This window comes from Apteryx mantelli, chromosome 1 (genome assembly GCF_036417845.1).
Source record: "Apteryx mantelli isolate bAptMan1 chromosome 1, bAptMan1.hap1, whole genome shotgun sequence".
NCBI classification, from domain to species: Eukaryota; Metazoa; Chordata; class Aves; order Apterygiformes; family Apterygidae; genus Apteryx; species Apteryx mantelli.
This window is the reverse complement of record NC_089978.1, coordinates 194,875,154-194,897,264: the sequence shown is the minus strand read 5'-3', so window position 1 is coordinate 194,897,264 and position 22,111 is coordinate 194,875,154. Positions and strand designations below refer to the sequence as shown.

The 22,111-nt window shown below is 37.8% G+C and overlaps 1 protein-coding gene across 6 annotated transcripts in view; it reads right to left on the bottom strand.

The window, feature by feature from the left end:
- The window catches only part of ST7 (suppression of tumorigenicity 7), a 164,382-nt gene that overhangs the window by 29,144 nt on the left and 113,127 nt on the right, over window positions 1-22,111 (bottom strand). For all 6 annotated transcript variants that reach the window (XM_013947840.2, XM_067315084.1, XM_067315100.1 and 3 more), the window contains 2 exons: window positions 11,473-11,587; window positions 1,106-1,178 (listed from right to left, as the gene is read on the bottom strand). In XM_013947840.2, coding sequence (XP_013803294.1) covers window positions 1,106-1,178; window positions 11,473-11,587 — 188 coding nt within the window. The remainder of the gene's footprint in view (window positions 1-1,105; window positions 1,179-11,472; window positions 11,588-22,111) is intronic.

Sequence of the window (22,111 nt, the reverse complement as noted above, 5' to 3'; positions counted from 1 at the left end):
AGCAGCAGTAGCGGGTGGTCTACTGGCCACAGCACCATTGAGGGTAGCATGCCCAAACTGTGGGCAAATCATCTGCCCCAGTGAATGAAAAACCAGACCATGCAATCTCTTTCTCACCTCACACCCCACGGCTAACTCCAGAGCTGTACTTGGCAGGCAGACACCACAGGGAAAGCTGTGACAACCTTAGCCCTGCCCTCCCAAGCTGGAGTCGCTGTGTAGGGAGGAAAGATGTTGCAGTAGGTACTGGCGATCTACAGGATAAAAAGAATGAAAGAAAATTACTTAGATCTTGATGTGTACATACACTTTAAAAGCAAAAACTGTCAGGATGTCAGTTCAGAAAACGGCTTTCCACTCTACTTGCTTTCCTACTTTAGGGAGGCATTTGACCCTCAGGTACACAGACACAACTCCTGCCTGGGATTTGTGTGAAGGCACCTGAGAGCAGAATCTGGATCTTTGGGCTCCATCTCACAAGAAGCTGAGCAACCTTTCAAAGTGGGCCAATGCTCTCAAGTCCACTTGCATCAAGTAGATGTGCTCAGCACCTTGGAAGGTTGAGACCCAAGAGAAAAACATAACAGGAATGAGCAGATACTTGTGTCTCTAAAAATATGAGCACCATCTACCTGTCAGAAGCCCTGACATAGTAATGCTAAATCCACCTGCTGCTATTTAAGTAGATGAACGGTCTTCTGACAGCACTTGTAGAATAACATTGCTACCACTGTATCGACATTTATGTATTACCTTTTGGGGGTCAGTTTTATACAAAGTGAAGATGTTCAGCCACACAGCACCTTTTAGTTGCATCTTCATTATACTACCTAGGAAGCTACTGCTTCCCAGATAGTATACATAAAACCAAAACATGAATTGAATTTATGCAATTTCTCTTCTTTTCTTCTTCTGTAATATTTGAAGTGCAATGTTTGGTCAATACAAATTCTTCTTATATATAAAGTCATTTTGTGAATTTACTGCAGGACAAAATTCTCCTGCTAACCCAGCAGATAGTTAGGGTGTGGGCTCAGCAGACCAGCTAAGAGAAATCTTCAGTTAAATCAGTATTTTTGCTGGACAGTGGTTCTTATGCACTTACTTGTCAGAGACAGCTCTGGCTTTGAGCAATGCAGCTGTGTAACATATTGTTGCTGATTTTGGTAAGCTTATATCTGTTGAAAAGAAAGAAAAAAGTAAACATCTGAACCCTTAAAGCCTGCAGAAAGAGAAATGTTTGACTGACACTTCAACACAGTACACGTTTATAAAAAAAAAATCATTAAAAAAACGGGATGCACAGAATTGTCAAGTGACTTGAGTATGTTCTGATCCTGGACTTGTAATCCCATGTCACACGGATTTTAGATTTATATCCAAGTAATATGATCACTGGAACTGCTATTTAAGCAGCAACTGAGTTAATTAGAGAACTAATTCAAAGACTGACATGACAGGGATATAATTAAAGAATTCATTAATTCATATATAAATGCATAGGTAACCTAGAAAACATGAATTTTTCCATAGTTCAGGAAATAAGAAATAGCTGAGGGCGATCTTATTCCCTTCACTTGTTTTCATTCAGAAGCAGTTTAATATAAATACATGGCAGTTATACATGTTAAGCCAGCTATTTAAGTAATAATGGATTTGACATGCAAGCAAACATTGCGTGTCAACAATAAATTGTTGACCAACCAATAAATTTATTGTAGTTAAAGATTAACAGTAAAATAATGTGTTTTGCTTCTTATGGGAATCTTGGACCAAAATATTCACCAGTCAGTCTCTGGCCATTTTATGTTGTTCCAGAGACACAAAGCAGCCATAAACCTGACTTAATCCATTAGTTCAACTTTATTTATATTTGCTTTCTACCAGCAGATTGGCACAAAGTGTCCAAAGGGTAGAAATAAATGCTGCTTAACAGACTTTGGCAACAGATTTATTTCCACTGTAACGTAGAAGAACTGATTTCCACATTAGTAATGTAACAGGCATATATTATATAGTGCCTGAGACATTCTGGCATTTAAAAGTTAAAGATAAGGTTTTCTTTTTTCACACGTAACTGTTAAGTGCTGGATTCTGCAAACACTTCTGCACACTGCCTGCTACCAATGAGCTAGTAGGTGATAGGAAGCATTATGCCCTGAGATAATGTTATGGCTTCCTATTGTATCTACATCACCTAAAATACAATTTGTATACTAAATTCAAGGCACTGGACTAGGCCCTCTGTAAGAGTGGAGGATGGCCAACTGGAATATTTTTCTAAGAAACTATTTATCCCTGTGTTTGTCATTAAAAGCAATTAGGAAGATGAACGGTGATGATTTATGGTATGGCTTGGTAATGTTAGGGGTTAAGAGAAGCTTGTGATTTACTGAACCCCTGTGCCTTGCAAGACAGGGCTCCTAAAAGGAGTTAAAGAGGACAAGTAAGTCATCTCACCGGTCACCGTTCTTCACTTATTAACAAGCAGTGTGCAACCAAGCAGATAGTTTTCTGTTAGACAGATAACATTGTCAAAATGACTTAAGCACTTTAAAAAAGCTACCTGTTAAATTCTCTATATTGTTTTTTTACGCACCTGTACTTCAAGTATGAGATGTAAAGATCTTGTTGGAGGCTTGCTATAGTATATTCCAACTATAATGTCACCGGACTATATAATTGAAGTGACTGAAGTAATTAACATCAACAGCATGCAGGGCAGTCTGGGTGATGGATATGTTAATTACTACACTAATAGAAGCTACAGAAACATACTTGAGAACACTTTAAATGTTTTCTCTTCCTGTCATTTACAAGCACCTCCAATAACCCTATTTATACCAGGTATTCCTTAATATTATAAGTTAAAATCTATTTCCACTAAATACAAGTGATCTTTCTCAGAACATACCAGTCTGTCTTTTAGTGCAAATTTTATTATCAAATCATAAATATTGTGAAAGATAGAGTATCTTTCTGAATGGAAAAGAAAAAAACAAAAAAAAATAACCAGCAGTGATTTACATGGTTTTCAATTATTCAATAGAATACCAATTTTTCCCCTTACTTGTAAAGCGTTTCTCTGGGTCACCAATCCAGCAATACCTCATGGAAAATATTTTCCCATCTATCAGTTCAAATCTAGCCCTGTATCAATGACTTCAGTTGGTTCAGGATCTGACCTTTACAAAATTTTTATGAATGACACAGAACAAGAGGTAGCTCTGTTACCTAAGAGTCCTTGGAAATATGTTTTCCCAGGCAAACTCCACATAGCAAAAGGAGTAAAGGAAGAATGTTTGCCCAGACTTCTTTGAATAATGTAGTGACAGTACCACCTCACTTTTCAATGTTTGAAGAAGCTGAAAACTAGGAAGAATTAAGAGGTCTAGCGGATGTATCTGATGTAGCAGAAGCAAATCAGTTATGACAATGAAAGCTGCCTGCTCATTTTCATCAAAGGAAGCAGTATGCCAGCAAAAGCCAGAATGCAAGCAAGAAAATGGCAATTCAGCCATTAATACATAATTCATGAGGCTGAAACCATGAGAGCACTCAATACAAAAATCCCCAAACAACATGCATGATGGCTAGTTTCCAGACCATTGATTCTTGAATGGTGTACGTTCAGTGGAAATTATATGGACCAAGCTGTGACGGACATTACAATTCTTGGCTAGAGCTGCACAGAACAGAAGAGACTAAGATATCATACAGAAGGAACTGAGCTTGACACTGGGTTAAACATGCTAACACAAAACACAGTATCACAAAACAAGAACTTCTGCAGGGTAGTAAGTGCTCCTGAGCTGCAAACAGCTGAGAAGAATCCAGGCGTATAGACTGCAGAATGATCCACTGTGAACTGCTGGCATCTGTGAAGAAGGGAAACGTAGCAGTGTGAGGCAAGGCCTCCCTTAGTCAGGCACAACACCTTAGTCATTCCTGCAGAAGGAACAGGATTTTTCAAGGGAATGCTGTGTTCAAATCTGATTGTCCATGGTCAAGAACAACAAAAGTAAACGAAAAGACTCTGGATCATTTTTGTAACAATCCAAATGCAATAAGGTCTGAGAGAAGACACAGCTGTTCCCTATGCCCTAGAACACCAGGAAAGGAGAAGGGCTGTTTATGTAAAGGACAATGTTGACAGAAGAGTAAAAAGTCCAGAATTAAATTTAGGTTGGAGACTAAAAGAAGTTTTCTAAGAAGTCAAGGTTTGAGGCAGATATCCAGGTAGAATAATGGGGCAAACAGAATAGCTAATTTTAGGACAGAGCTTGCTCAGCTCACAGAAAGGATAATATCATGTAGTGAATGTAACAGCAGGGAACCTGACTCACCCAGGAGGCCTCTTCCAGTACTATGCTTCTAATGAGCAAGCAGCAATTATTTGAGGATAATACCTAGAGTCCCTTGGCAATGGAAGAAATACATACAAATGCTCATGTTTATGTTGCTGTGGAGACAGCAATCTCCCTTAGTAGGTCCATGCCTGCTTCCCCCATGTTTTGTTTTTTGCTTGCCCTGAATTAGACCATAAGTATTTGGCTCTGTTATATCCTGGTCTGACTGCTGTGAAACTTTAAAATCTTTATATAATATAGGCTTCATTTCCTAAACTGAACCCTCATATTTTAGAGAGCAGCACAGAAGAATTATGTCTTGAATTTAGCATGGGAATCAAGTCTAAACTAGCCCTAGGAGATAACTGTTCTGTCAGGAACCAAAGTGAAGGTTTTCATAAATGAGTGTGTCCAGCTCTGTGAGCCATCTGGCAAAATATCTTCACATATACTGTTTCCCACCCTCCTGTGATTACTCGTGGAGCTCCTACAATGTGCTGAAATATGTGACTGCTATTCTGTTGTCAAAATCATCAGGACATTTTTGCCTAATAAGAACTGATATGTCAATCTGAAAAAGAATCTCCTCCTTCCTTACTGCTTATATCTTTAAACAGAATACAAAATAGTCCAGACTTAATTTATGAGCATTTTCTTTGGACTAGCCCCAGTCAGCTATAGGGAGGGCTGAGAAAGTGAATTCTTAGAGGTGGTTTGCTTTGGAAGAGACTGCTTGCGATAGTGAACTAATGGAAAGATGCTGTGGACAGAGACTTGCAACTATAGTATCATTACTTCTCTGATTTATGGTAGCATTCAGAATATGCCATATGTTGTCTGAATAGGTCATGGGATCTATTGTTCTCACGAAATAGCCACTAAAACAGGAAATGATGAATCTGGATATGAATTGGTGCAACTTCTCCTGTCCAAGTCATCAGGAGTCCCTAAATGTGAAAAGACAGGCATGTTGCAAATGCTTTAGTTATTAGTAAATAGGAAATCTAAATCACTAATCAGAAGTTATTCCCTATTTTGTCCCCAAAGTGTATGTTATTCCCAAGTCAACAGTATAGATTCCTATGGGCTTAACTCCAAGTAGGTGAGCAGTCTTATCAACATTAATAGAACTTAAATATTTGCTAAAAGAAGCTGTAGATCTGGGGTCAGAGTTTGCACACTATGATCCTTGCAGTCAAACTGCTGGTTCCTTCTCATATAGCTCTGGAAAAAGAGTACACTTAAATTGCTGGATTCACTCACATACTTCTAAATACAAAACGGAAAGTATGTCAACAAACTGGAAGAAATTAAGTGAACAGGTAAAAAATGATGATGTACAGGATAGTGTGGTTTGGAGGGGAACTACAGCTCTGACCTCCTCTCCCTCACAGTCTCTCCACAGACTCTGTGTCTAAGCGATAGACCAATACTTGCCCCTGTCAGCGCAGAACTCTCCAATTCTTTGCACCTGCAGACTAGATGGCCTGCTCTTGCACAGGCGGGAGGAAGAACTGCTTATGGGAAAGACTGAAAGAGTTCTAGTAAGTAAATATGTGCAGCCTGGATCAGGGGTGACATAAGAGAGATGTAGCTGTCTAGAAAGATACAAACATTAAGGAAGAAAATGAATTAAGTTGATCCAAATGGTTAAAAGCAAGAATAATAGGATAGAATTCAATAAAGGAAAATATAAACTGAGCATTGGGGAAAAACACATTGTCAAAAATATCTACTATCCTATGGTATTATCTCCCACGAGAACTAGAGAATGGTCATTGCTTGAGTCCTTTTTGTATGAAACATGGTAGAAAACATTCTGGAGGTAGTGAATCTACAAACACAATGATCTAACACTTCCTTTGCGTTTGCAGCATACAGCAGCCCTGATTTTCTGTATTTTGGACATTCTTCCTCACAGGTAGGAGACACCCCACTCAAACAGAAACACATAGCCACTACGTATGTTAAGGCCCGGATTCTGGTTGCCTGATAATATGGGAATATATTTCAACACAAAGGAAGTGTGTTTTATTTTGCCATGATCACGACTAGTACTTAAACTGTTCAGATATGGAAAGGTTTTGAGAATCACTGTTGGCTGTAAGCATTTCGTATGCAACTGTTGTTTCAGTGTCTGAGATTAATACCAGGCAGGTGTCAAGCCCTTTGATTTGACCATCCTAATTGTAGCTAGAGGGGAAGGAACCATTTCTCCTTATAGAAGGTTAGAAAGAACAAGATCAGTACAGTTAGTTTAGATTTTGTGTGTATTTGTACAAGCAGGAGAAACCAATAAAACCACAGACTCATATGGTAAAAAAGAGACCAGACAGTATGAACAGACAAAGAACTAATGCAAAGACACAGCTGAAGTGACAAATGATATTGACATGAAGGAAAGAAAATGGTTCTCAGAAGCAGAAGCTAAAGAAAATTCAATGGGGAAAAAGAAAAACTATTCTCCTGATATTGCTGTTCCCCACACTGAAAGTCTTATCTGATCTGCACTTCTAGCAGAAGGTAGAGTAGGCTTTAGTTTGACCTAAACTAAAAGGAAATTGTTGACTTTCTCTTAAAGCCTCTCTTTCAAACAAAAAGAAAGTATGAAACAAAAAGATGATAAAAGAGTGTGCATGAGGTAATGGTTGCTTCCATACTGCCACTTGCTACATCTTCAACTCAGAAGAAAAACCTTTCTTGCACCAGAAGAAGAACTAATTACCTCCACCCAATAGCAAGTCTTCTTAATATTACCAGAACTTACCACAGCAGGTGATGAAACTAATGGAATGGAGCTGTGATCTCATACATATTTAGAAAAACCCTGGAGACCATAGATAATATAATTGAAGACTCCCTGAAATTAGTTTATCAATTGATAACTCACTACAAAAGGAACGCTTTGAAGTTCAGTGTAGATAAAATTTACCCATTTCATAAGACTGTAAGGACAAGAAGAAACTGGATGGAGGGAGACTGGCGAGATGGGAGTGGTCCTGAAGAGCCTACATTTTAGAGAATTAATTTCTCTACATTAACTGTTTGGATTTCATTAACGTAAAGGTCCAAATTCCCTTTTTTCCATGACTTTTATGGAAGAATTTGCCAAACTAAGTTAATTCTGAAGTCCAAATGAGAATATGATCAATACTGATTCACCATGAATGTTCCAAGACAAAGATGACTCTGTTTCTAATCAGTGTTTTTTCAAAGGTCTGCATTTTGATTTGACACTAATTTGAAGGCGGATTCCTTGAAGTAAATAATTATCCAATAAAAAGAGTATAGCTTAGAGCAGAATGAGACCTTTATACTTACCCCCCCTGTATCTATTTATCCTTTGGGCTAAATTCTCTTCTCAAGTGAACTCTGAATTCAGGACTGTCTACATAATGACATGGTCTTTCACCTTTTTTGCAAGGGGGTAAGTGAAAGGGGAATATGTATAAAGTGTTCCTCCTACAGACCAGAAGGTTCATAGTCTCAGTGGAAAACACTGTCCTTTTAAAAAGAAAGCAAGGAGATGTTTAGGGAGGAACCACTGCATCACTATGATCAAATAAACAGGCATCTATCCCTGACAAATCTGACTTTTGACTGCCTGAAAGGTCTGAGTTTTCACACAGTGCCCAGACTACCAGCGAGTAACAATCAAAGCAATTGGCAGCCCAGTGAAGTCAAAAAATCATTTGCTGTAAGCACCACAAAAAGCAGATCTACTCCTCTGGAAAACAATCAGTTTAAAAAGCAAGGCAAGAGGAACAGAGAAGCTTTATTTACTATGAATACTAGAAGCTTATTCCATCAAGAACAGTCTCTTCAGCAGCTATAACTATTTCTGCTGTAACATGGATATGTGTTAAGTCAGAGCCAAAAATCCTTTTAGAATTCAATAGTTTTTAGGTCATCTGCACTCTATTGACAGGCACTGAACTCTGAAACCATAATGATGTAGCTCAGCAACAGTGCATGCTTTCCCACTAATGAGGCACTTTTTCCATGAATAATGAGTATGGACATCAGCTCTGTTGCCAGGTACATAATATAAACAAAATTTAACACATGGCTTTTGGTAAAGCAGTGCATCTGCTTGCAGAGGCTGAGGTTTTGCATGATGTGATCCAATTTCTTAGCCCAGGGTGGGGGCAGACTACTCAAGGAAATAATTTGTTCATACATTATCAAAATACAATAAATCAGGTTTGGTCTTAGTCAAAAAAAGGCAGTGGAGTGGGACCAACAGAAACTGCTGATAGGAAAGTATAAATGAGTCCATTGTTTTATATTGCAATAAATCTTACAACACATGAAGCTGATGAGTTCTAAAATGAGCTGAGACTCCCTGAGATGGGTCTTCTGAGACTCATGAAGTGTAAGAGTTATACTGGTTAAACCTGTGTTTGCTGAGTCCTTGTGCATACATATTGTATACACGCACCTTTGTTTATATATGGCAAAACATGAATTGAAACTGCATGAGATCAAACATAGAAGAGTTTTATTTTGAAAAGGCCTCATCTGTTATATTTACAACCTGAATTTTGACAATACCAGATGGTTTTGAGGAAACAAAATACACCTTCAAGTTTTGTCAACCTCCATGACACACAGTGCCACCATGGCATTGTTTAAAATTAGAGATCAGTACTTTAGTAAGCAAAAATAGAGCTGGGACAGGAGTTAAGTTGAGACTTGGGAGGGCTTGGTTTAATTCCCTGTTCTGCCACAGGTCTCACTGCTATCTCACAGGGCTATTATGAGATAAGTACATTTAAGACAGGGAGGGCCCTGTGGTGCCTGGGGAATAAAAGTGGGCATTTCTATTTTTTTTCTTCTTAATGTATCAAAATAAAGTCCATGGGGATCTACATCTCTGTCATAGGAATTATTGAGAAGGAGCTACAGGAAAGACTTCTGATTTTAACACTTCCACTGCATTTTTTTTCAACCAAACTAAGCACAACCAAGATCTCTCCCAGAGGCATTACTGCTACTGGACGGCAGTACTCAAAGGCCTGGGTGACCTTCTGATCTCTGCTTACAGTGATTCTACTTCAGAAAGCACTGAAAATATTTCAGGCTGGGCTAGCGTCTATTACTGATATTGATTGTAATCAGCTGCTTATTTATCTTTTCTTGAACAATCTTAGCTCTGCCATAGTTTACAGCAGGGGACTGAAATTTGGCCGGTTGATTCTGTTAATATCAGGTCAATGGCCGACTGCTATCCTTGTTAAAATTTATCTCAATTTGCCAAGTTATAAGATGTTAAAAGAAAGCAGTTGGCACGTACTTAGTGGAAGCTTCTGCCATTTTTTCAGTTATACTCTCCAAAGATTCTTTTCTCATCAAGCACACTTGTCTCCTTACTCCAACAGACAAATGCATCACCCCCTTGCCACTGGCTCCATGTGACAACGTGGGGCCAAGTATCCAGGCTGACAGCAAGAAGTCTCTGTCTCCATGGGCTCTTACTATTCTGCTTTTTGGCACCCAGGCAATGCAGCAGAGAATGTCAAATGAAGAGGAGACAGAAGCCACAGGCAAAAGGGTAGATAGAAAAGGAGTCTGGTAAGACTGGGTTTGGAAAATGGGTAAGGAGACATATCATGACTGTCACAGCTCTGAAAAGGAGACTAGGATAGGGAGTTAGGAGAGGTGGAAGAATGGAATTGGGAATGAGTGGTACTGGCTTAACTAGGAGTCTCTGGCAGGATCTGGAAGCATTAGAAAGTTGAAACTCGGCAAAAGAGCAGAAGTAGAGGACAATTCAGTAGACAAATGGGAAAGGAGATCAATTAAGGGCAGGCTGGAGGGGACGCTAAGTCTGTTCAAAGAATAGCAGAGAAAGGTGAAAAAAAGACATCCAAAGTACTGTGGACCTAGGCTCCAGTGCCCATTTCAGTAGCCATTTATATAGTAGTATCTCAGATGGTCTCCTTTTCCCTTTTCAAAAACTTTGGAAATTAGCCTTAAAAACCTTAAAAATCTCCATTCAAAGAACACCGGAAAGGCTGTAAGATCTAGCAAGTAAGAACATTTAAAAGGCCATTAAGACCGAGCTAGAAAGAAAGGTGAATATCAAAAATAAGGCTACCTGTTCCACTTAATTCAGACATTTAGTTCACGTGTATGATATTGTTACATGATTACTTAATATTCATTTCATTAACTCCCTTGCCAAACTTCAGCACACAGAATGAAACTTTTCTGAGAATGAATGAGGACTGTGTAGTAACACAACAGGAAACTGGTGGCTGTAGGGGTCCTGACTCATTTATTGCAGAACTTGGACTGTGAATAGTGAGCAAACCAGGGGATTGCAGGTAAAGAATGAAGAGGGGTATTGTTGATATGAATGCTGCTCAAGAGAAACTGCATTTTATTCCTGCTTCTGCCAAAAAGCTTCTACACAATGCAAGGAAAACCCATTTAACTTAAACCAAATAAGGTATGCCAGCTGGTGCTTCTTATTCTGTCCATTCTCTATTTGAGACCATGGTGTCTGAACTAAAATGCAAAGGCTACAACTGAAGTCAGCAGGAGCTGTGATTTGAACATAAAAAGTGATGTAACACTGCATAAACCAATATGAACTGAAAAATATTGGTGTCACAGATTGAGAACTGAAAATTAATGTGAAAAGTCCACCTAAACTTCTGAGCTTTTCAACTTTTCCCCATAAAATATGAATTCTACCACTCAAAAGGCTGTTGTGAAGATAAATGAATTATTGTTTGTAAAGCACTTGTATGCTACAAAGTCAACATTCATAGAGAAGTCCACAAGGGAACTGAAAATTCTTTCCTCAGAGAAAGGTTTGAATAGCATGCAATAAAATGTCTGCAGTACCTAAACAGTCATTCATTAAACACTAATAAAAAGCAAAGAGAGCACTGAAGAGCTGCTGTTAAGTGAGTTCCATTACCCTGTACAATGAATGAAACATGAGTTGGCAGAAAAAAACAATATGTAATCTTGGGATTATGGACTGTATAAAGGGATCTATGAAACTTGTGCAAATCACCTTAATGGTATTTCCTAAATTTTAAGTGTTTGACTTAAAAACATTGCTTCTGTGTGTAATATATAGATAAAATATAAATACAGATGGACTTACCATCATACTTTGCTAAAACTGCCTGGACATCTGCATATGCTTGCAATTCCAGCAGAGCTTCTAGCAGGTTTTCATGGATGTTGAACATGCTGAGCAAAGGAAACTCCTTCATCAACTAAAATCAATAACATATGAAAGGGTTAGACTATTAACATAGGAAGTAGATTCTTGTTCAAAATGTATTGAAACAACCAGCACCAAGTTAAAAATCCTCAGTGTCTCCTGTTGTTGGCTCTTTCACAGAGATCGTTAATATGCCTGAAAAATTTCTAGAACTCTCAATGGACTCTGGATCAGGCTTCTTGACAAGACATGCTTTGCATAAGATATAATTAGCCAAATCCAAGAACAGAGTTGTCTGAACACGCATCTTGCCTTCAGTCAACAGGCCTTCTTCTTCAAAGTGAAAAAGTGTTATCTTGTTGTACTAGAAAAGAATGTTCAATAGATTAGCTCTTGTGCATCACTAGTAAGCAATTCAGCACTTCTCTATTAGTAGAAAAAACAGAAAATACATTGAAGAAAAATCAGAATACAATCAAGTGAGAGAAGTTTACAAATATGCACCTACATTTAATAAGTATGTGTTATTAGGATTTGTAATCATGAATACTTTGAAACACAATTGTGATTGCTGCCAATGATGGCTGTAAGAAAAAAAAAAGGCAGCAACAAATGGAAAGGTGAAGATTATACAAATCTAACACAATATATGTATCTAAAGAATCCATGGTGCACGACAAGCTGAATGAAAATGTGTAGTTAAAGTAATCTAATCCTCTTAGATATAAGTGCCTTTATTGTATGAACTGACCCTTTGAGAGATACCAGGGATTTGTTCTTACACATCCTGACTTTAAATACCTGTATAGATCTAAATAATTGAAGCCGCCATTCTGCTGCATCTCCTTTATGAAGCAACAGTTATTAGAAGCAACCATGTTCTTTCACTGCACAATTGATTTAAAAATAATTTTTAATGTCAGAGTGATTCTCTGAAGAACTTAAGCGTTATGAGATACTTGCTTCAACTGTGTTCTCTTTATGGCTGTTCTAGTTTAACTGCCTACATGATGCACATTCAGCACAAGAAAGTCGCACATAGCATAACTGTAGGGTAGCTGATATTACTGTTGTGCTTCAAGAACTTGCTGGTGAACACTATCATTTAGAATCTCTCCTTAGGTTTATGGGAAGAGAAACAGTGTAACAAGCCAAGCAAATTAAGCAAGGTCAGCCTTGCTCAATTTGAAAACACCAAGCTAGATTTTAAAACTCTGTGCACTTAATAAGCCTATCTTTGTAGATATAGAGAAACTGATGAGAAGCAGCAAATATTAACCTCACAAACAGATAACAAACAAACTTAAACCAGGATGGAAACAAAAGCAGGAGAGATTCACTAAGAAGTTTAGAAAATGAGAAACAGGTAATGGACCAGAGCTTCTTCACTCTGTTAAGGAAGATGCTTTAACAGGAGAACAAAGTGTAGATGGAGAATTTCTTCCTGATGTTAACTGTCTGGCATTAGCTAACGTAAGAACTATTTTGTCCTTAAGGGCACATAAGTGATACGTCTGTCCAAATTTGGCTCTTTGGATAGCACTGACTTTCCTGCACTTCGAGGATTATTACAGTATCAAAAATGCAAGGAGTACATCTCTGTATATATTCCTTGTATATATCTCTGATATTTGTATATCTCCGATTATACAAATTTCTGGTGAGAATCATGATTGCCCAGACAGCAACTGAGAGAGCTCACTGAATTTGTGATGGCAGTGGGATGGAAATGGCTGGTTTCAATGGCAGGAGCTGAACCTGTGAAAAAGAAGAACACAAACAAAACTGCATAGTTTGCGAGCTTTTCTCCTTCTCCAGTTTTCAAAAAAAAGGGACCACAGACCCTGGTATACATCTGCGTAAATGGAAGATTTGACCATAATAATAAAAAAAAAAATTAAATTAAGTCATTGCTCATCAACAGAAATAACCACAGGTGAAAATTCACATCACTGGATTCATCAGCTAAGGATCCAGCACAGAGTCTACTTCTCTTTGATTTTGTCCTTACTCACTATTGCATATTTAACAGAGGAAGTTACTACTTGGCAGGAAAAAGCATGATAGAATCTGGCCCTAAGTAAATAGTGATTTAAAGTTCAGAATGAACATATTGCAAACAAACCCCTCCAAGGGATTAAGAAAGATTATCCCTGTTCATTGAGAATGAATAATGGCTGGCAGAATAACATTCCCTCCATCAGAGAAGAAAAGGGAAGAGCTGCAGCTAGTTATAGATGTCCTGTGGCCAGCAAATACTCTTGCTCTGGTTCACTTTACTTCTCACTGACATCACTCACGGATTTTTTTTTTCTATTTTAATTAGGTTCTGTCAGAGTGATAAACCTTGCCTCAGACAGCAGCAGATTAAAGGTCACTGTCTGGACTGCTAGGCCTCCAAAATGACAAGTGTTAACAAAGGTTTCATCTGGGAAAGGTCAGGTGCTAAGAAATCCAACCCAGTTATAATGAACTCAGTGGATGCTGTAGCTAGAAAAGTAAAACACCTCCAACTAGCCACTCAACTTACTCCGACACTGACTGTGCACAAACCAGAGTATGTTTGCCTTAAAAATAAAATAAAATAAAATAAAATAAAAAGAAAGGGAGAAAAGAAAGAAGAGGACATGAGCTCATTTCTCTGTCATCTCAGGATGTAGATTACATAGCTTTTACTGCAAATTATTTTCAGTCACAGTAAAAATTTGTTTTTTGAGAAACTTCCCAGAAAGTAAAACTACTTAAGCAGAAGAATATTATGACAGGTCATCTTTTAGGCCTCACAGTGAAAGCAAACACTGTGGAAGAAAAAAATGCCATAGAGGTTGCAACATAGGCCTGCTGGATGTTCAGTGCAGGCCAAATACTGCATCATTCTGAGGAGCAACGGAGAGCAGCCTGTGAGCCTGTTCCCCTCCCCTCCCTCGCAGCTGGGGAGAGAGGCTGGCTCGCGGTCCATACAGAGATATAAAGAAGGGCAAGCTCTCCTGGGCACTGGCCTAAGAATGTACCCACAGCTCCCCAGGCCCTTGCAGCACTGACCTCTACTCTGGACTCTAAATTAAAGAGACGTAGACCTTGCTCTGTGCCAGAAGTTCAGTTTATTGATTTTAATTCTCCTTCCACCTTTACTGTAACAAGACAAAGGCTTTCACTTTAGTGATAACCACCACACTTAAGAAAAAGACAAAGGCCTCGTTATCATCTTTCTTCACATCTTAAGATCTCAGGAAATAAGGTTCATATTTCAACACATAGTTTTCAAATTCAGCACTCAATGTTCTCACTGAAGCCACTACACCTTCTTAAATGACACTGGTCAGGATGTTGGGACTTATAATTTCATTGTAGAATTCCAGTTAGTTGGACTCTCAGCTTTTATAAAGAAGCTGTACTTCACTGAGCTAAGCCTATTGCCACACCGTATGAAAACAGGCACAACATGGCTACAAAGATATTACCTTACAATATAAAAATAAACCACATCTAATGATAAGGATGCACAAACAGATATTAAACATATCATAGTAAATATATGTTCACAAGACTTTTATTTTGAACTTGCATTGGTCAAAATATTTTCTAGTGATCAAATTCAGATCTGAGGCAATAAGCTCATATTCTGCTCTAATTGCTTTGCATGTTTTGGAGGAAATACATACCTGTGTAGAAAGTGGGACTGCTTTCTGTTAGAAGGTTCATTAGTTATACTGTAATTATACAGAAATAGTAGCTTTTGCAGATAACTAATACTTTTTCTTTTTTTTTAGCTTTTTAGATAATAATTAGTATTTTGGGAGTAAAAGTTGGCAGAAAAATTCTGGAAATACATTTAACATGATAAGATATCTTATCACTAGTCCTGGGAGGGTCATATTTCCAGACTCACCCCAATCCATATTGCAGGGCGTAGGTTCAATGATTTTGTGATGGATTTGCAAGAGTGATGATGACAAAAAATGCTGTATGGTACAAGAAAATCCCCATCTGATTTACTGGATAAGGAACAAGTTTTATCTCCCAAAGAACAGTTTAATGAAGAGGACTCCCTTCCCTGAGAACATTTCACTCATCAGCATTTCCTCATTTAGATATAATTTTTGAAACATTTTCAAGGAATGTAGCTTTAACTGTTGCATCTGGTTTTCTCCCTACAATAACATTAACCTCATGCATCAATTAGCAGTGACAAATTATTCGTGTAAAAACAGCTTTAAGTTACAGTTTACGCCTACAACTAGTCCATGGGACTCAAGGGAATAGAGAGGTCGATAAATGAATGATCCTGTATATAACCTGGTGTTGACACATTTATCCTCCATTTGCATTATGGCTGTATGCATGGTCATGCTTTTTTTACCAGCAGTGCATGCAACCCACTTGTTGCTTATATGAATATGTTCCCAACAAACAAAAACTGTTTGAATCAGTGTGTTCAGTTGAATACACTTATAAATATGAAAAGTGAATTCAGTTTAAAAGGGGAGAGAGAGAAAAAAAAGTTAACAAAAAATTCAGTACAAATAGCAAAACCCTTCTGACCTCAACTCCCAGTAGATCTGTTTTCACCACAGGCACCAGAAATGGTAAAATCTATCTCCTAAAGGACAAACGATTGAGACTGCCATCTTCCAGGCATGACTTTCAATCACTATTGAAGAACCAAGCAAACAGGAGGATAGCACTGTTATTTTCACAAATGTTTTGTGTAAGCTGCTTTCTGTTATATGACTTGTGATCTGTAAGAAGTTAAATGAACAAAATAGAAAAGGCAAAGCACCGAGTAGCTTCTGAGCAGAAAAAAAAAAAAATCCTCATTTCCTAGGGCCTCATTACCTACAGCTGAATTTTTCAGGTGTCTAAGTTGTGAGCTCTGACTGAAGCTTCCCCTGGGCTTGAGGCATTCACATGTCACTCTGTGTTGACTCTCTGATGTCTAGTAGGATGCACTTACGCTTAAATTTTTCCCCAGTTGGAGGACAAATACGATCTTTTTCCTTTATTCAGTTACTTTTCTCATAAAAGCTGTAGAAATGTAGTTTATCCTTAATGTTTCTACTCCTCTGTCAAATCTGTCTGAAATTGATGATGGATCAAATGTTCCTCATAAGCAGATAGACAGACAAACAAGCAAGACTTGATTGCCTAAGCCTTATTTTCCTAGAAAAACAGGCAAAAATTATCTAGTAAAGAGCATCCTAATAAACACTAAGACACAAGCTATACAGCTAGCTGTAAAGAAGTTATCTGACCACATGTAACAAAACTGATTCACCAAGTCTCAGGCAGAAAGATCAAAAACCACTGGCCAGTTCACCTGGCAAGGAGGGAACAGAAGAAAAGTTGTCAGTAGACTAAGGTTTGTTCACAGAGCCCTTCTGTGTGCTATGTCAGGCACTAAGACACGTAAAAATCAGGCTAACTCCTGGTCCTAAAAGTGCAACTCATTACAGTGTGGTCACACTGCGGACTGTGTGAATGAGATTGAGGTGATGTAAATAGACAAACTCATAACTCACACAGTTGGAAAGCACTATGAAATATCCTGGACCACCCTGAACTACACTTCTGCTTAACTACAGCAGAATTAGGAGTTTGTTGTTTAATGCATTTCTCCAAGTGCAGCATTCCTTTTGGCAAATAATCACTGTTTCAATCAGAAGCAGCTCCTTACTTATTCTTTTACAGCCCAGGGAGGGTAAGAGCTAATGGGGCCAAATCTGACAGATCCTGCTGGTCTGCAGCTTGGAAGTAATGAGCAGTAGGATCCATATGTTTTCATCCCCCTATGAAATCCAAGGATTAAGACATATCTTCTGATGGTTGAACTTAAGACACTCAGAAAAGGAACCCACATCCAGTAGACACTAACTGTGGGTTGGTATATGTTAAAAATGGAACATCAGCTGAATTTTATAATTTGACAAATGCAAGTTTAGCCCTAGTATTTCATATTGTTTTTGGATAATATGACTTCTGTTCAATATAGGATTAACAATTAGAAACAGACAGTAAAATGAAAAATACCTTCCTGAACTTGCAAACTCTAAGGAAATATGCTAGAACATGCAGCCTCTATGTTCTCTCTTAATTGGAGGATTAAAACCTTCAGAATATGACCGGAGTTCTTTAAGGAATATAATTATGAAAATGCTATTATTTGGACTTGTAAAAAAACATGTTTCATCAATAAAGAGAATTTTAAAAGGCAGATATGGCATGAAACCAGAGGAGGAGCATAAGTTGTTCCAGATGTACATTTACTATTAAATAATCACATCGCATAAAAGTGGTAAATGCAGTAACAGAAATAACTTATGATTTTTGTTACCTCAAAGATAAGTAGTTTTATAAAGCATGAAAACAAAGTCATTACCCTTAGCTCTCAAAAAAATCCTTTATTTGCATCATCCCTAAGTACTTTTTGCAGAAAGTTTACCATATGTTTAAAGCTGGATTTTTAAATGAAATTAAGGTGAGGAAATGATCTAGTAGCTCAAAAATGGACTAGGGGATTCCCAAAAGATGGAAGAGAATAATTAAAAGATACACAGAACACCTGAATATGGAGCAATGCAAGAGAACAGATGAAAAGGAGTCCAAGTTACGAGGACCTCTACAAGAGCAGGCATTAGAATCAGAGCTGAAAACCCTGGGACATATACATTACATGTGATGAAAAAGTAGATGCAGTTCTCTATGCTACATAGATTTTGATAAGAGACTATATACTTAGAAGGCTGCAGATATATTCCAGCAAATTGTCAGAAACAAACAAGCAAAAAGTGACACTGCATTGTAGCCTCAGAACAGAAAGTAAGTATATTCGCTTATAGGTTTACTGTTCAGCACCTGCAGATGCAGGCAGCTCTTTTATTGAATTGTGGTGTAAGATGTCACTAAGTATATTGGACAAGCCTTTTCAGAAAGCTACAATGATCTACTAGAAAAACGCGTATCTTCAACACATGCAAAGGCAGTCTCTTATTGTATTCTCCTGGCTACGATAATTTTGAACATAATTTATATGAGAAACATTATTATCGGGTTTAGGTGGCAGTCACCAAATTTCCATAGTTTTTTTTTTTAATTTTTTTTTTTTATGATTTAGAGTAGGATCACAGCAATGATGAAAAGAGAGGGGTCTGAGTCACATACAGGAAAGGGAAGGGATAAACTGCATTAGGGGAATTACAGAAGTCTCCATTTTGTTTAAGAGACCATTCAAACGCAGGATGTTCCAATCCCCTATTTATCCCTCTCATGCATATCTGTGACAAAACTAAGCATATTTAAATATAAAAATATACAGAAGTGTTTTCATTATTAAAATCAGCATTTATCATTTGATATTATTAAGGTATTTGTGTGCTAGAACAAGAACTTACTAGAGAGACCACTCCGAGGTGAAGATTGGCAAATGTCACAGATTACATGACCAGCACTCATCTGAAATTTATGAGGTAGCTCTTGGTCTCCTTCAACTCAGAAGCAAATTTTAATATATGGTACTTTTAATAAGTGCTACAGATTTTAATAAAGCTAGAATTCCACTGAAAATAAAAAAGCCTGCTTAGCCTAGCCTGAATAACATAGGCAAAAGAATCTGATTCAGTAATCCTTGCCTCAAGCACAGGGATATGTGGGAGAGATAGACGGTAGCTGTGGATGCAAGTAGCTGCAGAAGTTGCATTGTTAGGCTGCTATGAGTCATAACATCTTTATTAAGAATTAGGACTCTCTTTTTCTTTTACACAGCTTGATACTGTGAGGTGCAGAACATTGCCCCTGCCAGATATTTCCGTTACTTAAGAGGAATCAGCAATACACAGAAAAGAAAAATAGAATTCAAAGCCCAGTAAAAGAGTTGTCAAGAAATTACACTAGATTTGCATCATGGGCACACCAACAAAAATCACTAATGCTGCTTGTGACAAAAAGAAAAAAAAATGCAACCTATCCATATCATTAAAACTATTATGGGATGGCAGAGCACCCCTTTGAAGCCTTCAAGTGACATAACCTTTTAAACTACTGTAAGTGTCCAGGGCATCCCATGTGTTTAAAAAAAACTTATGCACACTGATAAGTATACTGGTCTCTACCTGCTTTACATACTGACAGTTGATTGGTGTCTGCGGACATGTATTAAAATATGCATTTTAGATACTGCAGGTGGGCACTCAGATGAACCCACATGCACATCCAACAGAAATATCCTAAACAAGATTCTCAGAACCAGGTCCTTTAGTGCAATCTGAAGAGTAATTTCTCAGCAGACATGACTGATCCCAGAAATAAAACATATATTTCTGATCCTTAATAAGTGTTGTGGTTTCTATTTCATCTCCAAAGCTGAGCAAAGGCCCAGAGAGCCTCTTTTTTCCCCAAACCTTATTCATTTCTAAACAAAGTTGCAAAACACAGGGCACATTGCAACTCCACTTTATCTCAGCAACATATACTTGTAAGGTGATAAAAACTCTGAGAACAAGTTTGTTTCATCTTCTCTCTGAAGGAAGAAGTGATTGAGACCTTTTGTTCACCTCATCCATTACCATGCCTTCTGCCTGCCACCCTTCTCTTTCATAAACATAGATCAGCCTTCAAAGAAAGCTTGTCCCACACTACATATGTTCTCCAGGACAATCACAGGAAGCTTGAATTAATTTAACAATTCACTTTCTTACATGGTACATTTTCACCTGGATACTCCAGTGACCCATTCAAGGGAAATGCTTTATCAGTCTGCTCCTGAGTTCAGTAGCACAGGTAATCACTGATCAAGTCACCCTCAAACTACAGAAGTGTCTTTGCACACCATCTCTACTTTCAGTCAATGGAAAACATAAAACACAGATGCTGCATATGTCTAGTATCATTGCAACAGGGAGAGAATCAGCAAAAAGCAGATGGACAGCACCTGGTACAAAAGGCTATCCTCTCTCATCAGCATGTATGGTTCTAGTCTGGCCTGAGAGATCAAAATTATGCACAATAAATATTCAGCATGAATCCTTACTGAAGATGCTGAAGATTCCTCATGGCCACCATTAAGGATTTTCATCTCTGTACATACCAAACTATCCAATACCATTCAGAATGCATTAGCTTAAATCTTGCTAATATAATCAGCTTAACAAATAAAATAACCAGTCTTGTAGACTGTTTTTCTCCTCAGGGCCAGTAAGAGAGATCTATACTCGCATACTATATCATGCTCTATACAAATAGGAATAAAACTAGAATAACTCTGTTGACTAAAGTGGAGTTACTCCAACAACACATTAATCAAAATGAGATCACAAGTTAACTCTCTCTCTCTATATATAGTGACAGCTGCTGGTTTCTACAGAAGAAACATAGTAAATAATTATCATCAGAAATATAAACAAAAGCAATGCCTATGTGTGCCTGAATTATATACTTTCATGAAAATTACAGGTTATTAATTCTGACTAATTCAACTCAACTAAATGAACAAAATGAAAGCAGCAACAAAGCCAGCAACACAATACTACTTTGAATCAGTCACCAAATCAACAGAAATTCTTACTCAATGTCAACAATAAAATACTAATAAATCACCGTTTTCAAATATCTTCAACAAAATATTAAGGAATGTGATTTTCCCATCAGCAGTGTCTATAACCAGAAACTCAGAATCTTATTTAAGACAATGTAATACATCAGTAATGTCCTCAAGATGGCCTTATATATGCAATGAGTTAAACAATCTCAACTATTTTATTTTCTCAAAATGGCAAAGACTCATTCCATCCCAATCATATTTCCCAGATGGTGTCATGAACCTCTTAACACTTCATTTCCATCATATTCCATGACTTGAGAAATCTGTTTTCAATCTTTCAAACACAAACAGGGCCTCCACCCTCTGTCCCCTGATGCTAGATTCAGCAGTTCCCAGCCAACATATTCTTCATATTCTTTTTAGGGTGAAAAAATTCACCTCCTCCCTCATCAATCACATAGAAACACCATCAAAGACACATTCATGTTCTTCAAACTTCTTCACGAATATATTATTTATGTCTTACACAAAGAATTGGTGGACCTGCATTCATCAGAAATAAATAGCTAGATCCTCTGCCCCTCCAAGTCAGTCTAAGAAAAGCATCTGCGAAGCTGACTTGGACGCTACTCTTGCTCCTAACATACTAGAGTTAAGACCAATAGATACTGCTGCTTTTATATTTTGTCTAGGGACCTGCTAATACTTAGCTCTGCTCGCTCACAATGAAGAGCTCTAGAGGCATTTAAATTCAGTTCTGAATATTTGGCTTAATGTCTGCATGTGGAAAAATACAGAATGTGATGATCTGAGTTAAAGCTCCAGAAGTTGATATTCTATCTTTATGTCTCTTTTGTCTTGCATCCAGACCTTTCTTTTTAGCGTAATGTTCCCATAGAGGAATGCATTTTCACTCCAAGTATCTAAGAAATGATGACTTTGGGTTTCCCTGTCATTGCTGCATTTTAAGATTCACCTCGTACTTAACTTCAACAACACATTCTCTCCCTAGTGCCAGAATAACCCATTCATTCCAATCAAAGT